The following is a 12,801-nucleotide window of genomic DNA, read 5'->3' on the forward strand; positions in this document are numbered from 1 at the left end:
AGGTAACTGTTCTGTTGCTCGATGCTGTTCAAAATCGGGCACGGCCGCATTTTCATATTCTGTAGTTCGCAGCGAGGCTTTCTGTTCGTATAATTCAACAATGAAAAAAAAAAAAACCCAGTAATAGGCACGCTACACCTCCGATGTCGAAAAGTGAGTACATTGTCGTACACGAATTCAATTTCTTCGAAAATGAAGTTTTCGTGCGAAAGAGTCAGTATTCGAGACGACGTCTGCATCCGTGCGTGTCGCCTTAAAGGGAGGCTCTAAATTCAATTCATGCTTCATCAATTTTTTGATGACGTCACTCGCGGAGCTGCAGTGGCTCCCTTTTACGTTCTTACCGATGCTCGCTTAACTTAAACTTCAGTAGAGGTAAGGAACAGTCGTTAAGGGGCACTGCTCTTTTATCCTGCCTCCAAAACGTGGGTGTAGTAACGTGAAAAAAGTAGAAAAAGTGCAAAATAGCCAGACAGAGTGTGTCACATGACAATGACAAAAAAAAAAAAAACTGGTTTCGAAGCTTAAGTGCGCGTAGGAGACGTCCTAGCGGTATAGCCAATCGAAAAATATAACACGAAAAAAAAAAAGACGTAAGGGGTAAACTAAGGTCAGGTATAATGTTAGCTGCTCTTATGTACCCGTCTACCTCTACGACACGTGTCACTTTCGGTTATCCCCGTTGAAAGCCACGTTGCCGGCTCGACAAAAGGTATCTTCTTCATAACTATACGGCGGCCTTTCAGCATTGTCCTTATTTTTTTTTTTTGCGTGTGTGTGTGTGTGCGCGCGTGTCTCTTATCCGCTCTCTGTGGTGTGACACAGGAGCGTCTGTTCATGACAGGCACGTGTCGTTCTCAGGTATACTCTTTTAAGTTTTTTTTTCTATCTGCCCACTTTTCTATACGAATTTGTTGCTGTATTGTACAAAAAAAAAAGTGATCCACGGGGTTATCATTCCATTACGCGTCTAATATTTCCGGTTATGCCGTTCAGATGGCAACATTGAAGCGCCCTCATAAAAAAAAAAAGATGGTAGAATGCATGGCGTTATTCTTCGAACTAGGCTTTTGCAAGCTTATGAAGCGAAATATTAGGCGTTAAAAGAAGCTGCAAATAGTTTTAGTTAGAACCCCTGCGGTCGTCGAAGCTTTGTAGTTACTGCCTTTGTTTATCCTTAATAACAGGAAGAGGACTCCTAGCGAAGTATGCATATCATGAGCAGAAGATAAAGTGAAGCAAAATGGAAAAACGAGCTTGCTAGCAATGGTTTATAGTAAAAAAAATTCAGTGCTAACACGTCAGGAAAGTGCTCGTGTCGTGCTTTTTCTTGTCCCTGGCGTGTTAGCGTTTCGAATTTTTAAAAGTATGGAGCAGAAGACGCTGTACTGTCGATAAAGGTGCCCACGGCGTAAATATTCTCCACGCTCGTGTACGTCAAAATGATAACGATGACTTTTTCCGGTTGCGAGAAGGGCACCGAAGAAGTTGCTCTGGGGCCGAGATTTATGCGTTATTGCCGTGCGGCAACCAGTGCGTCGGCGCATGCGCCGTCTGGCTAATGCGTTCGTGGATCGTCGGAGGGGCCCGTGCTTCAGCTGTGGCTTTATTTACGTTGACCAGATTTCACGTCGCTCAGCCGTTTAACTATAAGATACCGCGAATGTCGACCACGCTCCATCATCGCATGGCTATGGACCGAGAAACTTGCGCTGATTAACACCGTTGACAACTTTCGGTGCACTCAGAGGCTTTTCGCGAAATACGTGTCATTGTAATTTTTCTACAGTGGTGCAGCTTTACTGCGCCAGCTCTGGTTAGGAATGACTTTTGAGAAAGCTTACTTATTTCGTAGTTGAGTTAGAGGCGCCCAACTTGCCATGAAGCTTCGCATAAGGTTTTATTGTGAATCATTTTTTGGCCGGTCTCCCTTTAGCTTTGCGACTCCCCCACAATAGACTCGGAGCCATAACATGAATGTATTATTTATTATATATCATTCTCTCTCTTAGATGTTTTAAGTTATAGCCAACTCCTAGATCTAAACAGAAGAAAATGTTGTAACGACCGAAAGTTGAACTAGTTGGTAGGAATTCATCGTCGAAGAAGTTAATATAAAAATAATAATTATATCTGGGGCTTGACGTTCCAAAACCGAAGAAGTTAGGCGTGCAAACACAGAGCCACAATAGAAGAGCAGAAAACAACGCAAACGGCGACTCTTAACTCAAAAGCCCAGGCTTCGGACAGGAAGGTAGACACTACTTATCTACGCATCCTCAAACAATTCGACATATTCTGTGCGACTGCCCACAGTACTGTTCACAGAGACAGTCATTTTGCAACGCGCTCGACAAGTTGGACGACCGCGCTCTGTTGGAAGAAAGAATCCTGCGCCATAGACCGGACCAAACGGCACCGAAAAAGGGTGTGCAAGCGCTACTGCGCTTTCTGCGTTCAACTGGTCTCTCAGAACGGCTCTGACTGGAACGTCTTGCGTGTGTGTGCATGTGTGCGTGTTTTTTTTCGTTTTCATTTTATCTCTCTCTCTCTCTCTGTCCTCTTTCTTACACCTATTTCCCCACCCCTGTGCATGGTAGCAAACCGGTCACTCGCGCCAGGTTAACCTCCCTGCGTTTCCTTTTCATCTATTTCTCTCTCTTCTCAAGCATGACGACGCCATCCGCAAATCAGGGACGAGCGCGGGCCTGCGAGAAACGTAACTGTTTCACGTGACATGTTACCTTAATTTAAGGTAATCGAAGGCTGGCTTACGTGCGCGTTTTTTGTATTATTGACATGCTTAGCTTCACGAATGCGTCTTTCGTCTGTCTCCCTCGTACTGAGTTCGTGTGGGCACTCTAAAGCGACTTAGCTTCTTGGTTTGGTTCCGGAGTAGTTCCGGTTTGGTGCCATAGACGTGCGCCTCCTGTGCGCACGCCTATGGCAGAATCCGCCTCGGTCGTAAGTCCCGCAGGCTTGAAAAGACTTGGCTGTTCACGTTCCATGATGCACAAAGCATGACGTGGACGTATTTCTACTGTCAGAGATGCAGCGTCGCGCAGCGCAGGCGCCATGTTGTGGCCAGCAATTGACGCGATCTCGGGAATCTCCACCACGCTTAACCTTTCTTTATACGAAGGAAAAAATGTTGCAGTGGCTTAGCTCGGCTATGTCAGAATAACGTAGAGTTAACAAAGGTTCAGCTAATTATTCTTAGCTTTCCTGATTGTCTAGGATTAGCTTGATTATCATGCTTACTGCTGCTCCAATGACACACATGGTATACGTATTATGTGGCACATGTATATTTATTTTGCCAGGCAACTACTTCGGGATCCGATGAGTTAAGCTTCTCCGCTCTTCTGCGCCGTTGAGCAGCATTTGCGCTCTCCTTCTCCATGGCTATACCACACCGGCAAACGTCAGTCAGAGGCGCTATCAAGCGGCACCAGTGCAGTGTCAGACGGCGACTGCACAGCGAAGGCGAATAGCTGCGCGCGCGCCGGCGCCAATACGTCTGCCAAGGCTACGACGTCACTCCTCTGGAAAGCGCAGACCGGCGGCGGCGGAGTGCGCGGGAGTTGCCGGCTCCGGTGCGTGACATCACTGCTCCTCGCGCATGCGCAGCACGGCTCTTGAGGATCCACGCGAAACTGGCTCGGCTAGGCCAGTGTAGCTAACGCTACAAGAAGATACCCTGACTGATGCAAAGACACGGACGTACCGATGATGAACATGGCCTCGACGATGACGTCGGAGATGATTGTCCTGTTGCCGTCCAGCTGCGGCTCCGCGGCTGGCGGCGGCAGCGCACTCCCCGCCGGGACCCCACCGCCCGCCCCGTAGCTGGTCTCGTTGGCGGCGCTCTGCTCGAGCAGCGAGCTCGCGTTCAGGCCCGCCGCCATCAGGGCGATCCGTTGCTGCTGCTGCTGCACGGTGTGGCTCTGCAATGAAAACAAAGAGGAGTGCTGTATTCTGGGAGTGCAGTAGGTTGCCGTACGTCGCGGCAATACTTGTAATTATTGTAGCTGGGCGTCTGGGTACACATTCAGGAGTGGAAAGAAGCGCGAGCTAGAACACGGACAAGAGCGCTTTTTAACATGGCATATGTAGCGTTAATTCAGATGCATCGTCTTGAAAGAAAGAGCTACCTACACCTGGGACGCTACGGAGAGACTGAGGTCAAGCGTACCTCTGCCACTTCGCATCTCTGTTATGGGACAAAGAAGACAAAAATAGTAATGACGACGTTAAAACAAATGAACCAATAAAAAAACAAATCATGCAAGTACAGATAACAAGATTACAAAGGAAGGTTCGCTGGTCACTGGAAAATTCACAAACCATCATCTCGAATACAGCACGAAGTTCAATGTGATTTGATTTATAATAAGGAAAGAAAAAGTCTGTCACGAACCTACTTACACGTTCCCTATTTTTACAGGATCGACTTGATAATCTGAGTCATGTATTTAGAGAGATTTTCGTCATAAGTGCAGTTTCCCATTGGCTAGCGGGCGGCCTTCACAAATGTGCTCAACCACACGATTGCCTGGCATCTGTACGCACGGAGAGTTCCAGCGTGAGCTCTTGCCGGTGTTTTGTGTTTGCAGAGAGCATGGAAGAAAACTAATGAGTCACTGGCCACTAAATGAAATAGCTGAACTCATAGCGCAGCAACATTAATCTGCGTACACACGTCAGACTCTGCATATACGTTCGTGTGCGCCGAATTGCCTAAACTTCATTTGGGCTTACAACAGCATTCGTTTATCATAGGCACAAACCCTATCAGTGCTTCGTGCCTTCTTTGTCTGCGCTCCGGTGCTTTTACATTGCATTTCACTGCTGAGAATAGCCTCGATGTCAATTTAATATCTTTGGATGGTTTCTGCCTTCGAAATGGTATGTTACGAGAGCAGTGCATTGATCTGCTTATTAAAGGTAGTCTCTTTGGTCGAACGGTCTTTCTCAATGCCATAACAACTCTGTTGGCCCGCAACAAAAGAAGAAAAACAAGAGAGACTCTATATCGTACTTTGGGTATTGCGCCACACGCAGTGAAAACAACTACTAGAGTGTTTCTTCCTTGCGAGACGCTTATAATCGGCTCACATTGAGTCGCAGCGATGCCGAATCCGAGTTCATCAGTTGAAAATATTCAACTTCGGCAGCGCTGCAAACTAAGACACGCTCTAGAGGACAACGTACCTGCATCTCGCCGAAGCAGGCACTGTAAGGCACGACGACAGCGACGTAGACCGTGGCGACCAGGATTAGCCAATCCCAGCAGGTCTTGAAGGCGCCGTAGTGGGAAAGGATGAAGCGGGACTTCTTGATGGCCGCCGTCTTGTATTCGGGCAGCGCCGTCGAGTGCAGCAGGTTCTGCACCCATCAAGCCACGCAGAAAAAGCATGCATCAGGGTTAATGCCCGACTGTGCCACGAAAAGCGTTACGAAACTATGTTGGCAATGTGCTAGCCATATGCAGGTGTACGTAAACAATGGTCCTCATCTTTCACACTGACTGCGGGTTTATAAAATTTTACAGCATACAGAATAGCGAATAGCTCAGAATCGTCAGTAGAAGACGTAATCGGAAAGAGACGTGTTCATTCGAGCTGGCCCAACAACAAGCGCATTACAAGATATATATGCGGTATCCAGGACACATACATGACTAAACAGATAGTTAAAGTGTTAAAAATCTTTTTAACTTCAGTATTTGTTATGCCACACCTCAATAATCAAGAATAATTTAACTTGCGCGACGTCATCCGAGCAGCTCCGCGTGCGTTTAATGTGAGATAGAAGAAAAGCTTTCTTTTTTGCTTTTGTTTTCGAGCGTCGAAGGGTACATGCGTATGACGGAGAAAATTAGGGGCACGACTTCAGGTCAAAAAGTGCCATAATTATATTAGTTTCGCGGTAGCTGTTTCTGGCTTCCTCCTGAAGTTGATGCAACAGGCAGCCGGTGAAATTTAGGTCTGAGCTGTAAAACCTTCACTGACTTTGGCGAACAACCGATCACTATTCAATCGCAAAGCAAATTGGGTTAGTGAAAGCGAGTTTGAGTAAACGCCGAAAAAAAAAATTGGCCGCGTCACTTGAGAATTGCAAGTCTTGAGGATGTCTATTTCTTTAAAATTAGTTAGGGATTTTTTTTTTGTATAATTGAATGACGTGTCTCGTTCGTGGCCAGTGGTCGTACGCTCTCCAACTGCCTTCGTATTTCGAACGTGCCATTTTTCGGTAAGTCGTCTAACATTTGCCGTCCCACGGGCGCTAAACTAACTCAATTTGACCACGACTAAAAACACAGCACGTGAAGTGCTTATAACGGAATGGTTCTACGCTGAAACTTAAAGGAGTAACGAAACACTACTGGATAGAGGACGAACGAAGCAGGATATTTAATTGAATCAGACACCCCGGGTGACCTTGGCTCAGAACAACTACGTCACTTGACGCTGCAGTTGGACTCGCCGTGGTAGAGAGAAAGAGGGGGAGAGGGGGGAGAGAAGACACGCGTTCGATACCCACCCACGCCGGCCGAGTTTCAATGGAGACGAAACACAAAAACACCCGTGTACTTAGAGTTAGGTGCACGTAGGATATCCCAGGTTGTCAAAATCAATTCGGCACCCGACACGGTGGTCTAGTGCTTACGGTGCTTGACTGCTGACCCGAAGGTAGCGGGATTGAATCCCGGCCGCGGCGGCCGCATATCGATCGGGGCGAAATGCTAGAGACCCGTGTGCTTAGATTTAGGTGCACGCTAAAGAACTCCATGTTGTCGAAATCTCAGGAGCACTCCACTACGGCGCCCCTCATAATCATATCGTGGTTTTGGTATGTAAAACCTGAAAATTTATTATTAAAATCAATTCGGCGTCCCGCACTTCTGGTTTCCTTTGTACATTAGTTTACGTGTGACAGCTCTTCAATCGCGTGGCTCTGTAAACTGTAATCCACAAATGCAAACATGATAAAAGAAATAAACAAAAAGTTGGAGACTGACAGTAACTTTTTTCTTCGGAGTGATAGATCATTGTCGACAACTTCGCTAGAAAGCTGGAATGAAAGCCCTTCTGGGCGTTTCGGTAAATGCTTATAGAAGCCCGGGATCGCATAAGCCGCTGAGAGAGGCAGCATATTGAAGAGGCCTCGTCACGAACGGTGTTAAGTGTCGTCGCCCTTATAATATGCGGGACCTTGAGCCATCGTGTGGTAATGAAAGGCTGAATCGGCTGAGGTCACTGAACGTCAGTGGGAGATTATTTGCGAAGCGACTTAAGCCGCGACACAGCGAAAGACAAATATTATGGCAGGCAAAATAAGAGATTTCGCAAGAGGGTTTATTAAAGGCTGCATTACTTTAAGCGAGAGCGATGAGACAAGAACATGGTTAAAACAAAAAAAGAAAGATGCCCTGACAACCGCAGTGTGCGTCGTGCCTTTGATGCCCCGATTTATTTCAGATTAATGAAGCTGGTAGTTTTTTCATGCGTGAAAATGACAAAACTAATGGCTCAGCGAGGCATCACAACCAACTTTGTGCTTTCTCCATGCCTTTCTTTTTCACCCCTCTCTCTCTCTCTCTCTGTTTGTTTGAATACAGTCTATGATGTCGTACTTTTTACATCTGGCGGCAATAGTTCGCCACTATGACACCACCGAATGCATGTACGTTTAAACAAGCTTTGCGAAACGCAGGCCGGAGAGAAAACAAATAAAAGCCAAGAGTGATATTTACTATTTGAAAGACTAGAATGTTGCTGACACGACACGTCCTCAGAGAAGCTGGAGCAAAAAGGCAAAGTAAAAAAAGATTGTATTGAAACCTGGCTAAAAAAGACATAGATGAAAAAGACGGGGAACAAGCTGGTTTTACAATAAAACGCTGATGTTACGATAGCACCGTACGAAACAATACACATGAGTTTGTAAGATAGGAACTTGAACAGACGTGCCATAATGCTACAAGCCATGCGAAAATTGCCACCTTCGGGTGTCGCAAGCGTCGTTTTGAGCTGGCTATGGCATCTAAACTTCCGTATGTTTGATTTATTTTTAGCTGCAGGAGCACTAGTAGGAAAGTCTGCTCGCCTTTAGTGTGCACAGGCTACCTTTAGACGAACACCTTCTGCTACGCCGCTGACAGCACTTGAGAAGCGACAGTCGCTACGGTTGCGTTTTGTCTGCCATGGACACATAAGAGGGTGTCAGTTTCAGGTATTCGTGGTTTCACGCTACAATCTGCCTAGCTGTGTTGCACGAAGCGCAGAGCCAGAGTAAAAACGTCTCTTCACTGTCAGTTTGAGTGACATACCGTGGCACACAAGTGCCACCGTATATTGATCAAACTGACTTTAAAAAAAAGAGGAAAAAAAAAGGAAACGCCGATGAAGCGTGAAGATGAAAGGATCTGACGGACATTATTGTTAATTTCGTTGCGCTTTTATCGCGTTCTGACTGCACCGTTTTTTTTTTTGAAATCCTTGACATGTTGAGGTAAGCCGATGGACATATAGGCTTGATTTTATAGCACAATCACTTCGCTATCGAGCACACCACTAGTTAAGCTCTCGAATAAAAGACCTTGTCACAAGGAATATAACAGTTTCAATCAATCAATCAATCAATCAATCAATCAATCAATCAATCAATCAATCAATCAATCAATCAATCAATCAATCAATCAATCAATCAATCAATCAATCAATCAATCAATCAATCAATCTGCAGTTGGTCAGTCGGTCTGACCTTTTTGCCCGCCTCAGTCAGCAAGAATGAGTGGAGAAGAAACGAGCCCCCTTATTGGAACTGCGGGTTGTGCCATACACGTTGCTAACGTGATTTCAAAAGCAACACAGGTGTCCGGGTAAACAAAACAAAACAAATCCAGCGCAAATCGCGAAAATAGCCTACACTTTCATAGCTGCGCAGCGTTCTGGAAGACGCTAAATGGCTCGCCAGTGTGGGCGGCAGCATGCTAATCAGCGTATGGTTCCACGCACCCATAATGCCTGCGATGAGAGGCGCATGAATAAACGCCGGTCATTATCGCGCGCGGCCAGCGTTGTCATTACACATCGAACGCCTCTGACAGAAGCGAGGTCGACGACGGGGTGAGTGATGAAAATGTGCTTCGATGCCTCAGAAGACGGCTTACCGGCTTCCTTCAGAGTGCCAGTGAACCTTTCCTGGCACCCAATTACCCTAAGCCGCTTTGGCGCCATAGCTTTTACGGGTCCTCCATGCCGTGGAGGCATGGATGACTTTTTGACCAGATTACGAGGGTGTTAACCCCCCTCCCATGGTAATAATGCGGTGGCTTTATTCTTGAGTCTTGCGCAATATGAGTGGCACGCAACGAAAAGGAAAAAAGAAAGAAGAAAAAGGGGAAGGGGGGGGGGGCTCATATCAACGACGTCGTACTATCGTTGGAGCTGCGGGTATGCTTGCCATTACCCACGTGCCACGTGCTTGCCCATGGCACAAATGCCCGCAAAATTTAATGGTCCTGAGTTCAGCGCACCGGGAAAGCGACTGATGTACTTCAGCTATCTATCGTTTCATCACATTGCTTGATTCTGTCTGTTACGGTCTGGTAGACTCGCGCGCCTACTAAAGCTCGTTACGTTGACTTGCGGCTCTTTATGCGGTGTGCTCGTTTAAATGCCACTAGCCTAAAACGACAAGATGGGGAAGAAGCGGCAGACATGCACAAACAACGCGTTCCTTAAGTAGTATACCGAAGGTGACAGACAGCCGTGCGACACGACTTCAAGTGCACGGAGCACTTTCACGGACGGCAAAGCATCGCGTAAGTGGTCCCCCGCTTGTGCTCCGATAACTTAAACGTTCTGGCCGTCGTAAAATACTTTAGTGACGTTTTCCTTTAGCGTTTCCGTTAGCGTTTACGTACTGTGCATGCTAGAAATCTTAAGCTTTTCTGTATTCCTGCGGATTTTGTTAAAATTGGGCAGCTAAAGTGCGGAAAACAAGTGAGGGCGGTGCAGGGCACATTAAAACGTTTCATCAGTGGTGTTTCTGCACACTGGGAGAAAACGAATCAGTGCAATGTTTTCTTTTATTTACGAATACTTGGCGGGCTTTTTATTACTCATCAAGGATTGAAAACCTCAAAAAGAATGAGTTAACCTAGCAATAAATAAGCAGGTCTCCGTAGCTTGTTTTACTGTAAGCTACACCCGTTTACAAATTTACATGAAGAAGTGTCCCGGGTTGGTGTGAGGCCGCACGAAACTGCTGCGCTAAAATTTTCGTTGGTATAGTGGAAGAAAATACACCTACATTATTAACTTTGTGTGTGGTGTAACGTGCTTCGTCTTTCCTACTTTATTCCGGCTTTGTGAAGGTAAAGCCACATGACTGTACGTACTATTTGTGTTGTTAAGGTGTTTAATAGACAGCACTCAACGACAATGAGTAATGGCGACAGTCACGGGAAGGCACGAACTCCCTGCGCGAGCGGCGTTCTTTCTTCAAGCAACCAAAGAGGATGACCCACTAGAAGGCGCTGGAGAGGGTAACCCATTACCATGTCCCAAGGCTTCTCTACAATTACCCCGGGTACGAAAAGGGAGCCGTCCGGCGACCTAACAGCTCGTCACTATGAGTGGGTCGTAGTAGGCCTTGAGGCGCTCCACGTTGACAATGTCGCGCCCTCGACGGCGCATGTCCGAAGCTGGTTCGATGGGTTCGATCAAGTAGTTGACCGGGGATGTGCGCTCGACGACCCGGTATGGGCCTTCGTATTTCGGCAGCAGTTTTGAAGAAAGGCCACTTGCAGTGGTAGGGACCGAGAGCCATACGAGCGCTCCAGGAAGGAACGTGGGTTCAGAAGTGGTGGTGCCATCGCGAATGGTCTTCTGCAGCTCTTGTTCCTGCGTCGTAAATGTCTTGGCAAGCTCGCGACACTCTTCAGCGAGCCTGGCTTGTGTCAGAAATAGGCGCACACTCAGATGAATCCGGCTTGTATGGAAGTATCGTGTCGATGGTGTGCGACGGGTGCCTTCCGTACAGTAAGAAGAACGGTGAAAAACCAGTAGTGCTCTGAGGGGCGGTGTTATAGGCGTAGGTGACGAAGGGCAGAATGACATCCCAATTGGTGTGATCGGCGGCGACGTACATTGACAGCATGTCGCCGAGCGTGCGGTTAAAGCGTTCGGTTAGGCCATTCGTCTGCGGGTGGTAAGCAGTAGTTTTGCGGTGAACAGCATGGCACTCTTTCAGAATGGCTTCCACGACTTCCGATAAGAAGAAACGGCCTCGGTCGCTGAGAAGCTCTTGGGGTGGACCGGGACGCAGTATGAATCGGTGTAGTAGGAAGGAGGCAACATCGCGCGCTGTAGCCCGCTGGAGGGCGGCGGTTTCGGCGTATCGCGTTAGATGGTCAACAGCGACGATGGCCCAGCGGTTACCAGCCGAACTCAGAGGAAGTGGTCCATACAAATCGATGCCCACGCGCCCGAACGGACGGTTAGGGCAAGGTAATGGTTGTAGACCTGCTGGCGACACGTGCGTTGCAGGTTTTCGGCGTTGGCAATCGAGGCAGGAGCGAACGAACTTCTGCACGTAGCGGTACATCCCACGCCAGAAAGTATCGTTGTCGAATGCGGTGGTAAGTTTTGGATACCCCAGAGTGCGCGCATTGCGGGTCGGAGTGGAAGGCCTCGCATATATCAGAACGCAGACTGCTGGGTATCACTAGTAGCCACTGGCGGCCGTCGGCGTTGTAATTGCGTCGGTGCAGGAGGTCGTCACGAACGGCGAAATGGTGGGCTTGACGACGTAACGCGCGAGTGGATGGTGTTGCCGTCGGATCAGTGAGCAAGTCGATCAGCGAGGTGATCCATTTATCCTTGCGCTGTTCGGTAGCGATGGTGTGAACGCTGATTGAAGCAACAGCTATGTGAGATACTTGAGCAGGGGGCATTGTCGTCAGGCAAGGGAGAGCGCGAGAGGGCGTCGGCGTCAGCATGCTGGCGTCCGTTGCGGTACAGCACGCGGATGTCGTAGTCCTGCAGGCGAAGTGCCCAGCGGGCGAGACGGCCTGAGGGATCCTTCAATGACGACAGCCAGCATAGTGCATGATGGTCGGTGACGACATCAAATGGACGACCATACAAATAAGGTCGAAACTTTGTAAGGGCCCATATGATCGCCAGGCACTCTTTTTCCGTGACTGAGTAATTGGTCTCGGCTCTGGTAAGCGTACGGCTTGCGTATGCCACGACATATTCGGGGAACCCTGGTTTGCGTTGCGCAAGGACAGCGCCGAGGCCTACACCGCTGGCGTCCGTGTGTACCTCCGTAGGGGCCGTAGGGTCGTAGTGACGTAGTATGGGAGGAGACGTCAACAAACGACGGAGCTTTGCGAACGCGTCGTCACACTCGGACGACCACGAATTTAGGGGGTCCGTTACTTCCAAGGAGCTTCGTCAGCGGCGATATGATGGTGGCAAAGTTTCGTATGAAGCGTCGAAAGTATGAACACAGTCCGACGAAACTGCGCAGTTCTTTGACGGACGTAGGTTGGGAAATTCGGCCACGGCCCGAAGCTTGGACGGATCGGGAAGGATTCCGTCTTTGGACACGACGTAGCCGAGGATTGTCAGCTGCCGTGCCGCAAATCGGCACTTCTTCAGATTCAGTTGGAGGCCGGCGTTGCTCAAACGTGTCAAAACATGCCGCAGACGTTGGAGATGCGTGGAGAAGTCCGGAGCGAAGACGACGACGTCGTCCAGGTAACACAGGCACGTGTGCCAT

The 12,801-nt window shown here is 48.2% G+C and overlaps 1 protein-coding gene across 1 annotated transcript in view; it reads right to left on the bottom strand.

The window, feature by feature from the left end:
* Positions 1–12,801, bottom strand: part of LOC119385979 (potassium voltage-gated channel subfamily H member 8) — a 70,971-nt gene that overhangs the window by 36,943 nt on the left and 21,227 nt on the right. Inside the window, exons 5-6 of the mRNA XM_037653334.2 lie at positions 5,215–5,388; positions 3,728–3,947 (exon numbers count right to left, since the gene is read on the bottom strand). Coding sequence (XP_037509262.1) covers positions 3,728–3,947; positions 5,215–5,388 — 394 coding nt within the window. The remainder of the gene's footprint in view (positions 1–3,727; positions 3,948–5,214; positions 5,389–12,801) is intronic.

Source organism: Rhipicephalus sanguineus, chromosome 3 (assembly GCF_013339695.2).
Source record: "Rhipicephalus sanguineus isolate Rsan-2018 chromosome 3, BIME_Rsan_1.4, whole genome shotgun sequence".
Classification (NCBI taxonomy): domain Eukaryota; kingdom Metazoa; phylum Arthropoda; class Arachnida; order Ixodida; family Ixodidae; genus Rhipicephalus; species Rhipicephalus sanguineus.